This window comes from Pongo pygmaeus, chromosome 23, assembly GCF_028885625.2.
Source record: "Pongo pygmaeus isolate AG05252 chromosome 23, NHGRI_mPonPyg2-v2.0_pri, whole genome shotgun sequence".
NCBI lineage: Eukaryota > Metazoa > Chordata > Mammalia > Primates > Hominidae > Pongo > Pongo pygmaeus.
Genome location: NC_085931.1, coordinates 46,717,186 through 46,737,742, shown reverse-complemented (window position 1 = coordinate 46,737,742; position 20,557 = coordinate 46,717,186). Strand labels below are relative to the sequence as shown.

Here is a 20,557-nt window from a genome sequence, read left to right as displayed (position 1 = left end):
AGAGATGGAGTTTCATCATGTTGGCCAGGCTGGTCTCAATCTCCTGATCTCATGATCTGCCCACCTCGGCTTCCCAAAGTGCTGGGATTACAGACGTGAGCCTCCGCGCCCGGCCGAGTTTGTCCTCTTTTTAAACATTTTATTTTAGATTTGATGTAAATATTTATTATCTATATTCCTTCTATTTTATAAAACAGTAATGTGCATAACTGAAGAACTTGAAAAACACAGAAAGGCAGAAAGAAGAGGGGAAGGAATCACCAAATTTACCTCTAAATAAATAGCCGCATTGTGACCTTGCTGTATTCCTTTAAGGGGTTTTGTTTTCCTACACACAAGTTTGAGAGATGTGTTTCCCCTTAGGTAAAAGGTAAGAAAGTCCTTGCTCTTTTCCACCTAATAATACAATCAACATTTTCCACGTCAACCCAGTCATTGAGTGAGCGTCACTTCTGACAGCTACGTAGTGTTTTATCAAGTGGATGAATATTTTGTATGTAACCAGTTCCCTAGTGTTGGAACATTTTAATGGCTCCACATTTTTCAGGATTATAAATTATGCTACAGTAAAGGGATGATTTTCTCTCAATAACAGCTTTTCTCAAATCATTAACTTGTCATTGCAGGGCTCTGGAAATGGAGAATGGATCTTAGCTTGAGCAAGAGTCTCCACACAAAGGTGTTGACTGCAGAGTCATGACAGATGATGGGAGGGAAGAGGGGGAGGAGTGGCAGGTGATAGTTTAAAATTTTTTTCATTTTCATTATAAAGGTACTATGTAGTTACATACAATTTGGAAATGAGTTTGGAATGTGTCCCAGCTCCAGTTTTAATTAACATGAACATGTAGGTCTTCTTGGCCTCCAGCTCCATCTGTACACACAAAAAGCCTGGTCTCTTGCAAATTTCTCTTCCACCCCAGGTATTTCTGGAGTCCCCAAGGGTTACCACAGACCATTGCAGGTTTGCCTTCTATTATAATTGCTGCTGGTTTTATCATTGCCACTAGAAGTTTCCCTACCCCCAGTATTCTTCATGGAAGACTTGCATTTTGCCTCGTTAGATCAAGGTTCAGTGGTGACAGGGTGACCAACTAGGGTATAAAAAAAAGAAAGGAAATAGTTTACTCACTTCTGCAGCATCTTACGGATCCCACAGTGGGTTCACTTGAGCTCCCACATATTACAGGGCTGGGCGAGGTCATTCTTCACTTTGCACACCTAGCCCTTGTCTGTCTTATTCACTGCTAGGTCTGGCATGATGCCTGGCACAGAGGTGTGCCCAATTGAGATTTGTGCATTGATTAACTTCATGAATGAACAAATTGCCCATCTGGCAGGAAGTACAGAGAGAGCTCAGTGATCTCACTAACTGGCAAAGGCACCAGGTGGTGTGGCAGGTGGCCGGATGGAAAGGTAGCAACAACCTCTGTCCCCGTTAGGCCCTCCCTCTCCTTCCCCAAAGCCTACCCACCCAAGGAGGGGTTACTTCACTGTCAGGGGTTCACACAGCTCCTGGCTTCCTTGCATCCCACTTACCTCTTCTCATTGTCGGTGTCTTCCCGGGGCCTGTCTCCCCTTTCTTGCTGGTGCTGGTGGGGCTGGCTGGTGGCCAAGCATCTTTGGGGCAGAGACTGTCCTCTTTGGTGTCCTCAGTGCCCCGCCACGGCCCAGCCTAGGCTGGTGCTCCACAACAGGCCAGGGGAGAGGTGAGCGAGACCCTGTGGAACATGAGTCCCTGTGTCTCACAGTTTCCAAGAAAGAGATCTGCCCCTGGATGTTCAGAAGCTCAAATATGTCCCCAGAGAGCAAAATTCTATTGGCTTTGAGAAGAAGAGAACCCCTCCCGCCCCAGGGCAGTGGGTCCCAAACTTTGCTGCACCACAGACTTACCTGGAGATCTTTAAGAATGTCTAAAGTCAGCCGGGCGCGATGGCTCACGCCTGTAATCCCAGCACTTTGGGAGGCTGAGGCGGGTGGATCACGAGGTCAGGAGATCAAGACCATCCTGGCTAACACGGTGAAACCCCATCTCTACTAAAAATACAAAAAATTAGCCAGGTGTCGTGGCGGGCGCCTGTAGTCCCTGCTACTTGGGGGATTGAGGCAGGAGAATGGCGTGAACCCGGGAGGTGGAGCTTGCAGTGAGCTGAGATCGCGCCACTGCACTCCAGCCTGGGAAACAGAGCAAGACTCCGTCTCAAAAAAGAAAATAAAAAATAGAAAAAAAGGTCTAAAATCCAGGTCATACCCCAGACCAACTAAAGCCCAGTCCCTGGGGGTGGGACCCACCCACTCATCAGTATTTTTTGCAGTTTCCAGATAATTCCAACACGCAGACACATTTGGAGCCACCGCCTAAGTCCTTGGCCCTTCACAGGCCCCATTTAATGAAAATCTGTTGAATGGACAATGAGTGAATGAACATTTGAGCCTTCACATCTTCGGCAAAGACTTATGTGTCCCTTTCCCGGGCTTCAGGTTGTGACCTTGCTACCGTGTTATTCTATTAAAGATGAATCTTGAAATTCTCCTTTATTTTTTGGTAGCAGTTTTCTTGTTTCAGTTTTTATATCTAGGAATTTAATTTCTCTACATAGGAGAGTCTAGAAATGCAAACTATTTTTCAAATAAAAATCCTTTCCCAACTCATTTGAAGTGTCATTTTTATCATGCAGTGCCACATTCACGTCATTCAACATGTATTTCCGGCACACTGGCTATGTGCCAAGCACTGCTAGGTGCTGGGGATACTGGTATGGACAAGAGGGACACAATGGCTCAGCTGTCGCCACTCATACTGATAAACTGGCTCATCTGATCTTGTGGCCTCTACCCAGGAACCGGCCTAGCGCAAGAGGGCGACTTCGACTTCCCATGATGTCATCTCCAGTCCCAGCAACCAGCACTGCTCACTCCCCAGACCCCTATCCGCCAAATTATCCTTCCCTGCCAGAGCCTGCAGACCACAGGAGAGGCAGACAGGGAGCACCCCCACAAACACACAAATATGGGATTTCAAGAATTTATGGTTATTTATGGTCAGGGCTTTGAGAGAACAACGCAATGCTGGGAAGAACAGAGGGCCCCTAGTTAATGTCAGGGGTGTGCGGCAAGTCCTCTCTTTGCAGAAGGGACAGCTGTAATTATGCATTGACGTGTCCGTTGAGCATTCCTCGCCCCCCACCCCCATGGTAAGCTTTTAGAAGAGCGAGACCACGTCTGTGTTATTCGCTGCCTTCCTACCTTCTGGTTTAACCACATGGGATCCTCAAACAGCCCTGCCCCGACAGCTGAAACAGGTCCGGCTCGCCTTCTGCAGCAGGTGCCAGTGGCGCTGGGTGAGCCAGTCTAGCTCCTGCTCCAGCTTCTTAGCAAGTGTCCTCAGTTCCTCTGCTGTCTCCGTCCTCGCCCCATCCTCCAGGTGCTTCCAGCTCTGCAGGAAGCTGCTCATGTCTTTCATAAGTAAGAAGCCAGCCCCAGCAGCACCCATCACCCGGGCACCATTGGTCATGGCCAGAGTTGTGCCCTGTAGCCCTCCAGAAAGGGATGTGTCTTGTGGCCACAAAATTCTTGACCATAGCCATGAAGCCAGAGTTGGATTTGGCCATCTGGTAGGGCACGAAGGTCCTTGATGCCCTTGATGGCTTTTACACACTTATTAACACAAAAGCCAGCAGCCTCGATTTCAGACCAATTTATTCCTCCGAAAGCCTCATGTGATGTTGTCAGAAGCCCCAGTCGACTGGCTTTGTCTGTTGCTGCTGAATTGCTTCTAAATTCTAAGACATTTGTTACTATGTTGGTGACGGCAGCTGCTGCCCCCAACCCTGTCCCAGCTGCTGAGAGCATGAGACTGCCTTCTGCTGTCACAGGTGCTAGGGCCAAACCCAGGATGTTCATGACCCCAGAAACAGCCCTGGAAGAGCTGGCCACCAGGCTGGTCTTGGTAAGCAATTTGCGAGTGGTGTCAACTTGGTCTGCAAGGGTGTTAAGCTCTTTGATGTTCTGTTCTAGCTCAAACTTGTGCAAAGGAAAATATGGGAGAAACAGTTTTTCCTCCTCTGACAGATTTCCATCTGGCATGGAATCTTTGTCACATCGCACCAGCTCTTCAAACAGAACGTAGGACAGCATATCAGCCTCATCACTGTGGACAGTTGACATCAAATTGTTAATTTTTCAACTCTGGCACAGGTTCACCAGTGAGGCTAAAGACATCTAGGTAATCTGAGTACTAAAATGTGTGCAGGAAGCAGAGCCCTGGGAATCGAGGTACAATGTCGAAACCACCTTTGCAAAAATTCTAACAGTGGGGAAATTACAGCAGTGAAAGGGGTCTGACCTAACCGGCTTCATCTTGCTTCTAACCTCCAAGCTGTTCTTGTTCATTCTTCTGGGCATAAGATGAACTAACTTCGGGAGGAACTTAGTTTATAGTTTAACTTTGAAACAAAGATGATAACAGCCCTTTCCCCGAAACAAACCCCCTTCTTGCCTAGAGACCAGACTGCCTTTATAGGACTAAAAAACTGGCCACAAGATTAGAAATTACAGTTTAGGTGTTATTCAGCCAGAGGCCACAAGATTCTAAACCTCCCCGATTGCTCCTCGAGATAACATCACTATTGTAAAACCTCACATGAATTCTCGAGATATTTTTCAGACCCTGCGCTCAGTGGCTCAGCTGTCGCCACCCAGACTGATAAACTGGCTCATCTCGTCTTGTGGCCTCTACCCAGGAACGTGCTCAGCACAAGAGGGCGACTTCGACTTCCTATGATTTCAGCTTCAACCCCAGTGATCAGTATTCCTCACTCCCTGGACCCTTACCCGCCAAATTATCCTTTAAAAAAAAAACAAAACCAGTCCTGGCCAGGCGCGATGGCTCATGCTTGTAATCCCAGCATTTTGGGAGGCCCAGGCGAGCGGATCACAGGGTCAGGAGTTCAAAACCAGCCTGGCCAATATGGTGAAACCCCGTCTCTACTAAAAATACAAAAGTTAGCCGGGTGTGGTGGCGGGCGCCTGTAGTCCCAGCTACTCAGGAAGCTGAGGCAGGAGAATCGCTTGAACCCGGGAAGCAGAGGTTGCAGTGAGCCGAAATCGCGCCACTGCACTCCGGCCTGGGTGACAGAGCAAGACTTCATCTAAAAAACCAAAAAAACAAAACAAAACAAAAAACCCAGTCCTCGAATTTTTGGAGAAACCGACTTGAGTAATAATAAAACTCCAGTCTCCATCTGGCTCTGTGTGAATTAAACACTTTATTGCAATTCCCCTGTCTTGATAAATCAACTCTATCTGGGCAGAGGGCAAAATGAACCCACTGGGCTATTACAATGTTGGCAGCAGACGGACAGACAGACCGACAGAAGGTCCACTCTGGCCTGGAGCCCTGGGTGGGGGTGGCTGTGTGTTTTTAGCAGGAGCACAGTTCAAACTGCCCCTATCCAGGCCTAGACTGATGGCTTACTATTCCTTTCATCCACAAACAGCTCTCTTCTAAATGTATGTGGATACTAGGCCGGGCACAGTGGCTCATTCCTGTAATCCCAGCACTTTGGGACACCAAGGCGGGTGGGTCACCTGAGGTCAGGAGTTCAAGACCAGCCTGACCAACATGGTGAAATCCCGTCTCTACTAAACATACAAAAATTAGCCAGGCATAGTAGTGGGCACCTGTAGTCCCAGCTACTCAGGAGGCTGAGGCAGGAGAATCGCTTGAACCTAGGAGGCGGGGAGGTTGCAGTGAGCTGAGATCGCGCTATAGCACTCCAGCCTGGGCAACAGAGTGAAACTCTGCCTCAAAAAAATAAAATAAAATAAAATAAAAATAAAATAAATGTATGTGGATACTGATGTGATTAATAAAATGTAACTTAAAAGCTTTACTGACTTTTGTCACCAAGTCTTTTCCTAATAAAGATATACATACATGCATACATTTATAATTTATACATATATAACAAGTTGTGACCAATTTGATTAAAAAACAGTACCAAGAGTACATGGAGCAGATGCTTTGATCGTCTTTTTTTTTCTTTAAAAAAAAAAAAAAAAGGTGGTTGCTTCTGGGCAGGGAACCTGGGACATCGGGAAACAGGATTTAAGGAGACCCATTTTTTTTTTTTTTGAGGCGGGGCCTCACTATATTGCCCAGGCTGGCCTCAAACTCCTGGGTTCCAGTGATCATCTCCAGCAGCTGGGACTACAGGCGCATGGAACCACACCTAGCGACACTCACTTTTTACTATTTGCCCTTTCGTTCCTCTTAACTTTTGTGTCAAATGCATGTATGATAATTTTTAAAAATTAATAAAAGAGTCTACATTTCCAAAGCAAAAGTTTGGGGATCTCCAAGAAGACAACCACATATCCCCCTTCCACGGGACAGGGCTCACTGTCATTCAGTGGGACAGTGTTGAATATTTGGAAAACAAAGTACATTTTTTTTTGTTTGTTTTGAGATGGAGTCTCACTCTATTGCCTGGGCTGGAGTGCAGCGGTGCGATCTCGGCTCACTGCAACCTCCGCCTCCAGAGTTCAAGTCATTCTTCTGCCTCAGCCTCCCGAGTAGCCAGGCATGATGCAACACCATGTCGGGCTAATTTTTGTATTTTTAGTAGCGACAGAGTTTTGCCATGTTGGCCAGGCTGGTCTCGAGCTCCTGACCTCAAGTGATCCACCTCCCCTCGGCCTCCCAAAGTTTTGGGATTACTGGCATGAGCCACTGCGCCCGACCCAAAGTAGATTTTTAACAAAAGTGTGGTCACACTTAGAAATAGTGAGATCTATTCTGGCCACTTGCTAACAGGCAAGTGGGGGGAGCTTGTAAATCTTAAGAAAAAGCGAGGAAAAGGAAAAAAGGCACAACTGGGAAAATTCTCTCCACTCAAACTTTTCCTGTAATTTGAAAAAAGAATCACCATTCAATTTTCCTGTTGAATCATTTTGGCTCAGTATCTGGAACTTCAGAGTTCTGCAAGACCTTTGAGAATCACTGTTCTTAAGTACTTTTTCTTATGGAATTTGGGGTTTCCAGCGTGGGTATTGCTGAACTATGGACTGTATGTGTGACTTTCTACAGCACGTAACAGGGTTTGACTTGTATATCCCTTAGGCTGGTTCTGGCCTGTCTCCTAATTGAGCATCTACAACAGACTTGGCTTGGGTTTGATGGATAGTGAGAGAGGATCTATGGGAAAGGATGCAAGGCTGTGGGCAAACTGTACTTGGACCAAGGAACCCCAAGACCTCAAAGGAACTGTTGACAACGGCCTTAGAATCCTCTGCTCCCTAGCCAAGGCCATCAGCAGCCTCAAGTGGACCAGCCCTGGGTCTCTCCCTCCTCCCTCCTGGGGGAAGCGGGAGGGGCCTTCTGACATCCTTCCTCATCTTTAAGTCACTCTTTTAAGAAAGGACTTCATCAGGGCTTAAGGTGAACATCTCTGTAAACCTAGGAGTTCAGTGCCCCCTCTCCAACCTAAGTTTTAGAACTATGAGATGTTAGAGCTGGAAGGCCCTTCCAGGTTGCCTGGTACACAGATGGCAAAGAGGCATAACATTCCCGCTATTGTTAGTGAGGGTGTCTAAAGCACGAGAGAATTGTGGTGACACATCTAGGCTCCTTGGGAAAGAGTGCTGCTGTGACCTAGTGGGCGCCCTCTAGGCGCAACACAGAAGATAAATAGTAATCTGCCACATTTTTGCCATCAATGAGCCCAGTCCCTCATTTATAGAGGAGCAAACCAGCTCCAAAAAGGAGGGACATTCCCTGATTACAACTGAGTTAGTGGTGGAGTTAGGGTAAGAACCTAGGGCCGGGCACAGTGGCTCATGCCTGTAATCCCAGCACTTTGGGAGGCCTAGGCAGGCAAATCACTTGAGGTCAGGAGTTCGAGACCAGCCTGGCCAACGTGGTGAAACCCTGTCTCTACTAAAAATACAAAAATTATCCAGGTGTGGTGGTGGACACCTGTAGTCCCAGCTACTCGGAAGGCTGAGGCAGGAGAATCACGTGAACCTGGGAGGCAGAGGTTGCAGTGAGCCGAGCTCGCCCCACTGCACTCCAGCCTGCGCGACAGAGGGGGACTCCATTTCCTGAAGCCTCTAGTCTGCCTCAACCACTGGCTGATTTTCCCCAAGATAGGAAAAATCATTCCTCTCCCTTTACCAAAGGAGGAGAGGTAAACATTGTACAAGCACATAGGAAGGGTCCCCGTTAACTCTGGTCCATGCAGCATGCATTGGCCAGTAGCCAAAGTCAAGGACACGGGTAAGAAAAATGGCTATGCCTGTGCCTGAAAAGTCAATGCCTTTTTTTGGAAGCTTTCTCAGACTTAACGGGAGCATTGGGGGGAAATCTTGACAGTGGAGGTGGGAGAGAGAACAGTAGAGGGAGACTGGGCCAAGGACACAGAGAAGTCAATAACTGTACCTGTGTCTGAAAGTGCAGGCAACCCATTTGCATGACGCATGAAGATTTTATCTTTAGGCACTTGGTTGCTATAAATTGCGGGAGCATTTCAACCCACTTTAGAGAACCTTATGGACACTTTGGCAAGAGTTAAGTGCAGCCTCTGTTAGGCAGCAGAGTCTGTTGTGAGTCTATTGCTGCAGCCGAGCTCTGTGGCAGCATCTGAATGCCCAGGCCAAGGCAACGGAAAGGCACATCCCAGGAGCTTGGATCTCAAGGCAAGACTCACACATTGTCATGGGTAGGGAAAGGGTGAAGGCAGACCCAGGAAGGAATATTTCTGGATTGGGAGAAAACCAGCAAATTCTGCTTCTAGGATTCCATTGCCCTTTAAGCCATGTGTCTGGGCATCTATCAGTATACCAATGTACTTACCATTACCAAAGGATTTTTTTTTTTTTTTAGATGAAGTCTTGCTCTGTCGCCTAGGCTAGAGTGCAGTAGTGGTGCAATCTTGGCTCACTGCAACCTCTGCCTCCCGGGTTCAAGCAATTCTCCTGCCTCAGCTTCCCATGTAGCTGGGATTACAGGCATGCTCCACCACACCTAGCTAATTTGTGTATTTTTAATAGAAACGAGGTTTTCACCATGTTGGCCAGTCTGTCCTTGAACTCCTGACCTCAAGCGATCTGCCCACCTCGGCCTCCCAAAGTGCTAGGATTACAAGCGTGAGCCACCGTGCCTGCCCTTACCAAAGGTTTTACATTTTTTTTACTAAGATATTTTTTATGCGGATGTGTACATTTTTTCCCTTTTTTGCATATCTGCAATTGCACATGAGACAACATGAGCAACACTTCAGCCCACTTGGTTGGAACCCATTTGTATGTTTTCATCCTATGAAGGTGGCTACAGATCTGGATATTAACAATCAGATTTTATTCCTTCATTCAAATACTTATTGACAGCTGGGTGCAGTGGCTCACACCTCTAATCCCAGCACATTGGGAGGCCAAGGTGGGTGGAGCATTTGAGATCAGGAGTTCAAGACCAGCCTGGCCAACATGGCGAAACCCCATCTCTACAAAAAATATAAAAATTAGCCAGGCATGGTGGTGGGTGCCTGTAATCCCAGCTACTTGGGAGGCTGAGGCAGGAGAATCACTTGAACCCAGGAGGCAGAGGTTGCAGTGAGCCGAGATCGTGCCGCTGCACTCCAACCTGGGCAACGGAGAAGAGACTCTGTCTCAAAACAAAACAAAACCCAAATACTCATTGAGTGCTGGGTCTGTGACAGACACTGTTTTGGATGCTGGGATTGTGGCCATAAGCGTAACAGCCCATTCTCTGCCCTCACGGAACTCAGGTTCTGGGGACTTCCCCCAGACCTCACCTCCGTAGATTACCTTTTGAAGCCACATTTATTCACAGCCTTCTTCCAAGCCTGGAGATGGACGAGGATCAGGGACATTTCTTCTCGAGTCATCTCAGCCCGAAAAGGCATAACAGTGCTCTGGGAAAGTCGGCTGTCTAATTACAGTATTGCAGAATTAGGAAAAAAAAAAGTTAGAATACAACAAAAATCTTAATGTCTCAGAAATGTCACATGATTTTTGTCTAATGGTTTTAAATGAACAAACCATGGGAATGCCCAAGGCTGACTAGGATGCAATAAAACTGGAAATCACTTAGGCTTCTGGTGGCAAAGTAGATTGGTAAAACTCTTTTGAAATGTTGACATTATACGTTAATGATATGGGAGCGGGTGGGGAAGTGCGGCGTAGAGAAAGGCATGGTCCCCGGTGAGGGTTCCACCCTTGGGCCTGGGCCCATGGATCTCAGTGAGGACAAGCATTTCTGTTTTCGCTCCCAAATGCTGCATTTTCTAAGACCACTCTGGCCCGCCATATCCCCACCTAACAGGCAGACACACACAAGCAGCTGGACATCGAGAGGAACACACAGGCAGAAGAACACACAGACAGATGCTGACAGGTCATCCACGGCTGGATGACATGAAATTCAGCCAAAGGCAGTTGGAGGAGAACCCGGCCGCTGAGTGGCCCAACTCCAGGGGAAGATCACCTTCGCACTCCATCCCCTTTCTGGCTCCCCATCCATCTGCTGAGAGCTATACTCAATAAAACCTTGCACTCCATTCTCCAAGCCCACGTGTGATCCAATTTTTCTGGCATACTAGGGTTAGAACCCTGGAGTACAGAAATTAGACCCTCTGCGTTATCCTTCCGATAAGCTCACTGGGGCTCGGGAGCTGCAAACACTCAACCCTAGATGGCGCTGCTGTGGGGTCGGAGCCCACGCTCCCCACGACCTGCCCGTCCGCATGCTCCCCCTAGGGGTTTGAGCCGCAGGGCACGGAAGAAGTGAGCCACACCCTGTTTTATACCGTGCAAGGGGGATAAGGGAACTTTTCCCATTTCATTGTCACAAAAGTCTCCTGAGAATCATCCAATAACACAATGATAGGCACCAAGACAATCGGGGCCATGTTAATTGATAACATTGTTAACTTGGGAGCAAGTGAACGATCATTCTGTCCAGTGCCCATCATCTATAACCCTGAGAGTGGCACAGTCCAGTCCCTGCTGAATGACAGCTGCCTGATGACAAGGCTCATGGGTGGGATGGTGGTTGGTTTTACCCAGGCAGGCAACACGGCGGAGTCCACCTTGTTCAGACACTATCACATTGCAGCTTCTTTTGTTGCTCAAAAATCAATTTAAATGTATTTTCAATATAATTTGACAAAAACATAGTCAAATTTGACAAAAATATAATTTGACAAAAATCACCCCTAGTTCTACTGCAACATAACTATTGATTTTATTCTCTACTTCCAGTTATTTTTCAAATCCATATTATTTTTCGCATGGCTTTTATACTTATAATGGTGTGTCCTGTTTTTATTTATTATTATTTTTTTTGAGACGGTCTCACTCTATCAACCAGGCTGGAATGCAGCAGTGCAATCTCGGCTCACTGCAACCTCCACCTCCTAGGTTCGAGTGATTCTCCTGTTTCAGTCTCCCGAGTAGCTGGAATTATAGGTGCACACCACCACGCCCGGCTAATTTTTCTATTTGTAGTAGAGATGGGGGTTTCACCATGTTGACCAGGCTGGTCTCAAACTCCCCACCTCAAGTGATACATCTATCTGCCTTGGCCTCCCAAAGTGCTGGGATTACAGGCATGAGCCGCTGTGCCCGGCCACGTGCCCTGTTTTTAAAATGTAATGTTATACAAGTATTTTCCATCTTGCTATACAGTTGTTATAACTATTATTTTTGATGACTCTATGCTATTTCCTTAAGAGAAGATGTATTGCCGTGTTTACAGAAACACTCCCTTATCATGGCACTTTGACGTCTTTTTTTTTTTTTTTTTTTTTTTGAGACGGGGTCTCTCTCTGTTGTCCAGGCTGCAGTGCAATGGCGCGATCTCCCGGTTCAAGCAATTCTCCTGCCTCACCCTCACGAGTAGCTGGGACTACAGGTGTGCACCACCAGCCTGGCTAATTTTTTGTATTTTTAATAGAGACAGGGTTTCACCATGTTGGCCAGGCTGGTCTCAAACTCCTGGCCTCAAGTGATCTGCCCATGTTGGCCTCCCAAAGTGATGGGATTACAGGCGTGAGCCACTGCACCCAACCGTGCTTTGGGGTCTTAACAGTTTTGATATCCAAATGAGTTCTTTGATAATGTCACTGCCTTGTTCTGCCTGCTGCCTCTACTTTAACCAGTGATAGAACCAGTGATTGGCCCCTTCCCCCCGCCACTCTGCTTCACGCAGGGGCCTGAGGAGCTGCTTATGTTTTTAGTTAAACTTTACATTTTTAGTTAAACTTTACAAAGGAAGTTATTTGGTGTAGTATTTTCAAACATGAGCAATTGAGAGGGTCTCACGATATCTCCCTCATTAAAGCCAAGCATCTTCTATATCTCCACCCAGCAATAGCATATGGCTTCCCAGGAAGTCACGATTTCCGTTTTCTTTCACATAAGATTTGTTGTTTCTTTACATTTCTTGCTCACATGTATTTCTTTGATGTTTTACATTGTTTTGATGCAATTATGAGTAGTGGTCTTTTAATGTAATGTTTTCTAACTTGTCTTGTTATTTATAGAAATGTTATTCATTTTTAACACACTCATGCTTGACTACATGTTTATTAATGTAGTAGTTATTGAATGAATAATTCATGAATGAATAATGCTGGACTTTTATTTCTGACTGTTTTTAATATTTTGTTTTCTCATGTTGGTTTCATGCCTTATTGGGTTTGCTTGGATCCTTATTTTATATTATCATATTGACTCTAGTATTTCACGGTTGGTAGTTGGCTTTCATCATGATAAGGCAGTGTGTTTTATTCCTATACTTAAACATTTTTATTAGGATTAAGTGCCGAATTTTCAAACTCCAATGAGATGATTATTCTCTTCCTTTTTTGTTTATCCCATGAATACGGTGCATTCTTAGCATAAATTTCCATATATTGAATTACCCATACATTCCGTGAAAATCCCCAACTTGGTCATTGCATATTTTTGAATCAGAATGTTACAGGTTTATATTCTCTAGTGTTTTATTCATATATTCATCATAGAGAAATACATGATATTGAACCATAGTTTTCTTGTGATCACAGTTTATCATTAGTGTTATATTTGCTTCACAGAATATATTCAATAACGTATTTTTTCTATTTCTGGGACAATTTGTACAACATGAGAATTGCTTGTTTTCTGAAAGGTTAAAAGAACTTACCAGGTAACACCTTGGAACTGGGAACTTGCAAATTTCCTTGTTTGCCACATGGGATGCTTTAGATTTTTTAAAATTTAAGCTAATAATATGATTAATAAATGTGACTCCCTTCCCTATGCCTGAAACCTGTCTCTCCCAGTCCTCACCTAAGTCTATTTTTTTTTTTTTTTTTTTTTTTTGCCATGGAGCTTCTCTCTGTTGCCCAAGCTGGAGTGCAGTGGCATAATCTCAGTCACTGCAACCTCCACTTCCTGGGTTCATGTGATTCTCCTGCCTCAGCCTTCTGAGTAGCTGGGATTACAGGTGCCTGCCACCATGCCTGGCTAATTTTTGTATTTTTAGTAGAGACAGGGTTTCACCACGATGGCCAGGCTGGTCTCAAACTCCTGACCTCAGGTGATCCGCCTGCCTCAGCCTCTCAAAGTGCTGGGCCACCATGCCCAGACTGCCTATTCTTTTTTGAAGAGACTTAAGAAATCCTAGCAAAGTCTGTGGTCTTTCAAACTGTACCTGGTTCTAATTTTCTATATACAGTTATTTCTTATGTTCTTTCAACAGGTGTTTCACACAAGAAGTACTGTAGCCAATAAATATGGGACAAGGCACTCGACATCACTAGTAGCCCCAAAACGCAAATTTAGACCATGGCCAGCTACTGTTTCATTGATTAGTTTGGCATCCTGTGTGGGTGAAAAAGAGATAGGAGAACATGTACACTTGGCTGAGACATAAGACAATTGGTTGAGCATAAAATGAGATTGCTTTTTTTTTTGAGAGCAAGTCTCGCTCTGTCACCCAGGCTGGAGTGCAGTGGCATGATCTCAGCTCACTACAACCTCTGCCTGCCGGGTTCAGGTGATTCTCCCACCTCAGCCTCCCAAGTACCTGGGATTACAGGCACCCACAACCACGCCAAGCTAATTTTTGTATTTTAAGTAGAGATGGGATTTTGCCCTGTTGGCCAGGCTGGTCTCGAACCCCCAACCTCAGGTGATCCACCCACCTTGGCTTCACAAAGTGTTGGGATTACAGGTGTGAGCCACTGCACTCAGCTGCTATGGCTTTTGGAAGGATGATTTAGGGTATCTTTCTTTTTTTTTTTTTCTTTTGGAGATGGTCTCATTTTGGCACCTAGGCTAGAGTGCAGTGACACAATCTCGGCTCACTGCAGTAACCTCCCAGGCTCAAGTGATCCTCATGTCTTAGCCCCCCAAGTGGCTGGGACTACAGGTGTGCACCACCACACCCAGCTATATATATATACATATTTTGTAGAGATAGAGATTTCCCATGTTGCCCAGGCTGATCTCTAACTCCTGAGCTCAAACAATCCACCCTCCTTGGCCTCCCAAAGTGCTAGGATTACAGGCGTGAGCCACTGCACCTGGCCTTCTTGGGATGTCTGTTAACATGAGAAGTACATGTGCCTGACACTCAGCATCCCACCTCTAGAAATACACCCACCACGGACACAACACAATGGCAGGTACACAGACAAACATGTACGGATATTCATCCAGTTATTTGAAGTCGTATAAAGAAATGGAAACAATTTGAAAAATCCATGTCGGGGACTGTTTACACGAAAATAGAGCAATACAAAATAAAGGCTTATGGATGTGAAAAGGAATGAGGCAAATCTATGTAAAACTGACCTAGAAAGAGGTCCAGGATATATTAAGTAAAAGAAAAGAGGTTGAAGAATATGTTCTTTATATTCTTTTCTTATTTTTTTTTAAGTACTATATATGATGTAGGAGTAGGGGAATATTCTCGAAGGAGATACACCAAATGTGAACAGGCTTAGCTCTGGGAGGGAGATTTAGGGCTGGGGTGACAAAATACTTTTGCACTTTTCACTCGTCTATATTATTGAGCTTTATTACCAAAGTAACATGTTAGTTTTATAATAAAAGCCAATAGAAGCCAGGCATGGTGGCTCACGCCTGTAATCCCAGCACTTTGGGAGGCTGAGGCAGGTGGATCACCTGAGGTCAGGAGTTCGAGACCAGCCTGGCCAACATGGTGAAACCCTGTCTCTATTAAAAATACAAAAATTAGCCGGGTGTGGTGGCAGGCACCTGTAATCCCAGCTACTCGGGAGGCTGAGGCAGGAGAATCTCTTGAACTCGGGAGGTGGAGTTTGCAGTGAGCTGAGATTGCACCACTGCACTCCAGCCTGGGCGACAGAGCAAGACTCCATCTCAACAACAACTAAAAGCCAATAGAATAAAAAGATTTCAGTAATGAGATTTATTATTCATTATTTTATCATTATAAAATCTCCAGCTTGTACAGTAATGCATTTGGTGCAGGGAATGCTGCCAAGTACATGGTAAGACAAAGTCTGACAAATTAATACTGTTAAATATTAATATCGTTTTCTTTTTTTGTTGGTTCTATAAGTTTTTCTAACTTGCTTTTAAACTGGCCTTTTGTGTCCTATTTATTTCAGGCTATCTCTTGGATGTAGAAAATTACTCAAATCTGATTTTGACCCAATTTGATACTTTTCTTAATGTTATTCATATTCATATTAATTATTTTTTGTTATAATTGTTCAACTTTGATTTGTTGCATTATTTTCGGCATTCTGCTTTTTATTTCTTTGTTCTCTTCCTATGCTCTACATAGATAGGTACAGTGCAGAAGTTTCAGCTGATGCAGTGAGTGGTTTATTGTGGTAGCCAGGAGCTTCACTTTCAAGGTAGAGATGTGTCTTATCTGTGCTTTCCTGCCTACTCTGTGTATACCCAGTAAATGACAGATACAGAACAACACTTAGAATAAGACCTCATCGTTCATGACACTAAGTTTTGTTTTTTTATGTACGTATGTATGAATTTATTTAATTTTTGGTACACGGTCTTGCTCTGTGGCTCAGGTTGGAGTGCAGTGGCACGATCTTGGCTTTGCAACCTCTGCCTCCCTTGTTCATGCCATTCTCCTGGCTCAGCCTCCCGAGTAGCTGGGATTACAGGTGTGCACCACCATGCCCAGCTAATTTTTGTATTCTTAGTAGAGACGGGGTTTCACCATGTTGACCAGGCTGTCGACCTCCTGGCCTCAGGTGATCCATCCGGCCACCTCAGCCTCCCAAAGTGCTGGAATTAAAGTCCTGAACCACTACACCCAGCTGACACTAAGTTTTTATGTTTAAAATTTTGCTCAGCCCTCCCTGCTGTCCTGGGCTAGAATAGATCTTGGGAGATGACTCTATTAGACTTTACTTTGGGGAGGAGGCAAGAAGGGAGTGAGCAGGGCTGAGACCCAGCAAAGGCAGAGTATGATCATATAGTGGGAGTGGGAGAACCACTGGACAGGTTCTGGGTCTGTCCATGAAATGGGCTCATAGTTCCCTTCCAGATAAATTCATCTCCTATGCAACTTTTGTGCTTTATACATAGGATGAGAGGTCAAAAATCATCAACTTGTGTTTGATTATGTACACAGCTGTTTCACGAATCATCATATTTCATAATCTATCAATTTCTGATAATTTAAAAATGCATCTTCCACTGAGAAAGCTCAGAATATCACACTGAGGGGCGAGAAAGAACTACCCTTCTCCCCCTGCTTTGCCCCACGTCTCCCAAAGAGGGCGTTAGACTCTTCTGAGTGGTTTCCATTACAAGACACCCAGGAGGCCACCTTTAGTGGAGGCTGTGGCCACTGTGCTCAGGGATCACACACAGATGCAAGGAGCTCGCTCCTCTCTCAACATGGAAGAAGTGATCCGCTGGCCCCAGTTCATTTATCTTGCTTTCTCACCTCTTCTCAGTCGGGCACCCTGCGTTCATCGCTGGAGGACACAGTGGTCCTGAACTTGGAGTCTGGTTTTAGAGGCAGGGAGAGGTTCATGTAGACCTAAGCCATGTAGTTCAGTCCATTCTGCCAGAGAGCTCTGCTCTGGAGAGTCAGCCCCAAGCCAGAAGGGTAAAACGAGGCATTGTCCTTTTCTGCTACTGCTGTTTGCCATTGTCCCTCATGCTAATATCTCCCTTGAGGGCCATGTAGTGAGAAGGCATGGCTGGGCCCAAAACAAATCTAGGCACTTCTGGAATTCTGGACCACACAACCAAATAATAGTGCCTGGACTGACCACAAAACTGGACCCATTAAGAGTTGCAGGCGCCGGAGGGATAACACAGATTTTTATTTATTTTTATTTATTTTTATTTTTTGAGACAGAATCTTGCTATGTCACCCAGGCTGGAATGCAGTGGCGTGGTCTCAGCTCACTGCAACCTCCGCCTCCCAGGTTCAAGCGATTCTCCTGCCTTAGCCTTCCAAGTAGCTGGGATTACAGGTGCACACCACCACGCCTGGCTAATTTTTGTGTTTTTAGTAGAGACGGGGTTTCACCATGTTGGCCAAGCTGGTCTTAAACTCCTGACCTCAAGTGATCCGCCTGCCTCGACCTCCCAAAATGCTGGGATTACAGGCTTGAGCCACCGCGCCCGGCCAGCACAGATGTTGTATTCTGACTTGAGTATGTATCGGATCTGAGGTTCATGAAATACAGTCACCACAGCTAAGGAACCCAGGATGAGAGGTCTCTAATTGTAGGAGGAGTGTGAGCAGAATCTTACAGGAGATAGGGCAGGAAAGGGACTTTAGTTCCTCACCTTCACTTTCGGACCTGGGATCAGCCACATCCAGTGCCTCAAGTCACTTCGTAATCTCTAGCATCTCCTGTCGTAGATGGAGACAGTGAGCTGGGGTCAAGAGAATTTACTGAACAGGGGAGGATTACCTGGGTGGATTTTGGTTGGTGCTGCGGTCATGGTATCTCTGAGGATCCCTTGGCGCTTCTCTGTCTGCAGATGACAATGCATCCTGGGCCAGAAGAGAGGCAGCTTCCCCTCCTAAAGAAGAAAACTGACCCCACAGTCATTCAGAGAGGCGATGAGTGGCGGGGCGCCATATGGAGCTGAGGCCTGGTGACTCCGAGATGGGAATTCATAAACAGATAAAATCCACAGAGAATGGAGAGCTTAGAGGGGAGAAGAGCACTGAGGCTGGAACTGGGAAACACCAGTGGTAGGTGGAGGGGTTGAGGAATAACTCAGAGGAAGCTGCCCCAGAGAGAGGGTGCAGGGAGGGACCCCAGCATCTGTTTCTTTCGCTGTCAAGCCTCTCGCTGTCTCCGTCATAATACAGCAACTCTCAGAAGTGCTTGCAAAGTCTTCTGGTTTGAACATGAATGGATCACATTCTCAATTTCTCTTCTTTCAAAAATTACCCATAAGCAACAAGGAAAATGAAGCAAATACCATCTATTAGAGACGAGGGAAAATAGATAAACTAGATTAAAAGGATGCCAAAAACAATGGGAATGAGCAGGGCTTTGGGAGGAAGAGGAGAGAGGATGTTGATAACTGCAAATTTCAGAGAAAAGAAAAGCCTCTCTTCAAGGTGAGGGGTGTCCCCAAAGTGCAACAATAAAACGCCGTGTTCAAAATAGTAAGACTAAGGTGTACAGGTTGGCAGTGAATCCGGATTGGTTCCACAAAGCAGTGAAGATAGGACTAAATGAGGAAACACAGTGAGACAAGCCATATTTGTAGGAAGCAGTTTGTTTTTGAGGCAGAGAGGGGAAAAGACTCCACATTGTGAACAATCTGAAAACTGCCAATTCCATTGCTGGGGAGAAATACATACTAGAAATTCAGGTAGAAGGCCCAGGTCATAAAGAACAGTTCTGCTAGCCTAGAACACAGCCCTGGCTTTTTTCTATTTAATTTTCCATAAAGAGCTGGTCCATGAAAAGAAGAAAAGCCATCAACACAAGGTCTACACAAAAAAATATTAATAACAAAAAACCCCCAATTTTTAAAATGGACAAAGGATGTGAATAGATATTTCTCCCAATATGTGCCAATAAGCATGTGAAAAGATGCCCAACATCTCTAATCATTAGGAAAATGCAAATCAAAACCACAACGAGGTTAGGTAAGGTGGCTTATGCCTGTAATCCCAACATGTTGGGAGGCTAAGGTGGGAGGATCACTTGAGGCTAGGAGTTCAAGACCAACCTGGGCAACAATAACAAGACTCTGTCTCCACAAAAAATTAAAAAATAATAATTATTTTGAAAACCACATGAAATACCACTTCACACTTATGCAGATGACTCTTACCGAAAAATAAAAATGAGCCAGGTGTGGTGGCTCATGCCTGTAATCCCAGCACTTTGGGAGGTTGGGGCAGGAGGATCATTTGAGTCCAGGAGTTTGAGAACAGGCTAGGCAACATAGAGAGACCCTGTCTCCACAAAAATAAAATAAAATAATTAGCCAGGTATGATGCACATGCCTGTGTCCCAGCTACTGAGGAGGCTGAAATGGGAGGATCACTTGAGCCCAGGAGGTTGAAGCTGCAGTGAGCCATGATAGCACCACTGCACTCCAGCCTGGGTGACAGAGTGAGACCCTGTCTCAAAAAACAAACAAACAACAACAACAACAAAACACAACAACAACAGAAGGCTGGGCACGGTGGCTAACACCTGTAATCCCAACACTTTAGGAGGTTGAGGCAGGTAGATAACCTGAGGTCGGGAGTTCAAGACCAGCCTGGCCAACATGGTGAAACCCCGTCTCTACTAAAATACAAAAATTAACCAGGTGTGGTGGCGCATACCTGTAATCCCAGCTACTCAGGAGGCTGAGGCGGGGAATCACCTGAACCCGGGAGACAAAGGTTGCAGTGAGCTGAGATCATGCCACTGCACTCCAGCCTGGGCGACAAGAGCAAAACTCCATGAGGGAAGGAAGGAAGAAAGGAAAGAGAGGGAGGGAGGGAGGGAGAGAGGGAGGGAGGGAGGGAGAGAAGGAAGGAAGGAAGGAAGGAAGGAAGGAAGGAAAAACATGGTGAAATATATATTGTGGAGAAGTTGGAATGCTTGTGAATTGCTGGTGGAAGTGGAAAATAATGCAGCTGCTGTGCAAGATAGCTGGTCCATAAAAAACAACACGTTTTTTACCCTGTGTAAAACAACAGGACGGTTCCTCAAAAAATTAAAAATAAAACTGACATATGATCCAGCAATTCCACTTCTGGGTATATATATATACCCAAAAGAATTGAAAGCAGGGTCTCAAAGAGATATTTGTATAACAATGGTTATAGCAGAATTACTCACAATAGCCAAAATGTGGAAACAAGCCAACTGTCCATTGATGGATGAATGCATGAACAAAAGGTGATACATACACATCATGAACTATTATTCCTCCTCAAGAAAGAAGGAAGTCTTTTTTGTTTGCTTGTTTTTTTTGTTGTTGTTGTTGTTTGAGACAGAGTTTCACTCTTGTTGCCCAGGCTGGAGTGCCAATGGCGTGATCT

At 45.5% G+C, this 20,557-nt stretch overlaps 1 protein-coding gene across 1 annotated transcript; it reads right to left on the bottom strand.

The window, feature by feature from the left end:
• Positions 1–993: 993 nt before the first annotated feature.
• On the bottom strand, positions 994–17,007 carry APOL5 (apolipoprotein L5). Its single transcript, XM_054469690.2, is given in 8 exon segments — positions 994–1,094; positions 1,540–1,721; positions 3,247–3,533; positions 3,535–3,617; positions 3,619–4,211; positions 9,777–9,863; positions 13,208–13,263; positions 16,979–17,007. Coding segments are annotated over 7 exon segments (1,311 nt in total). The 3' UTR covers positions 994–1,094; positions 1,540–1,545.
• Positions 17,008–20,557: the final 3,550 nt, after the last annotated feature.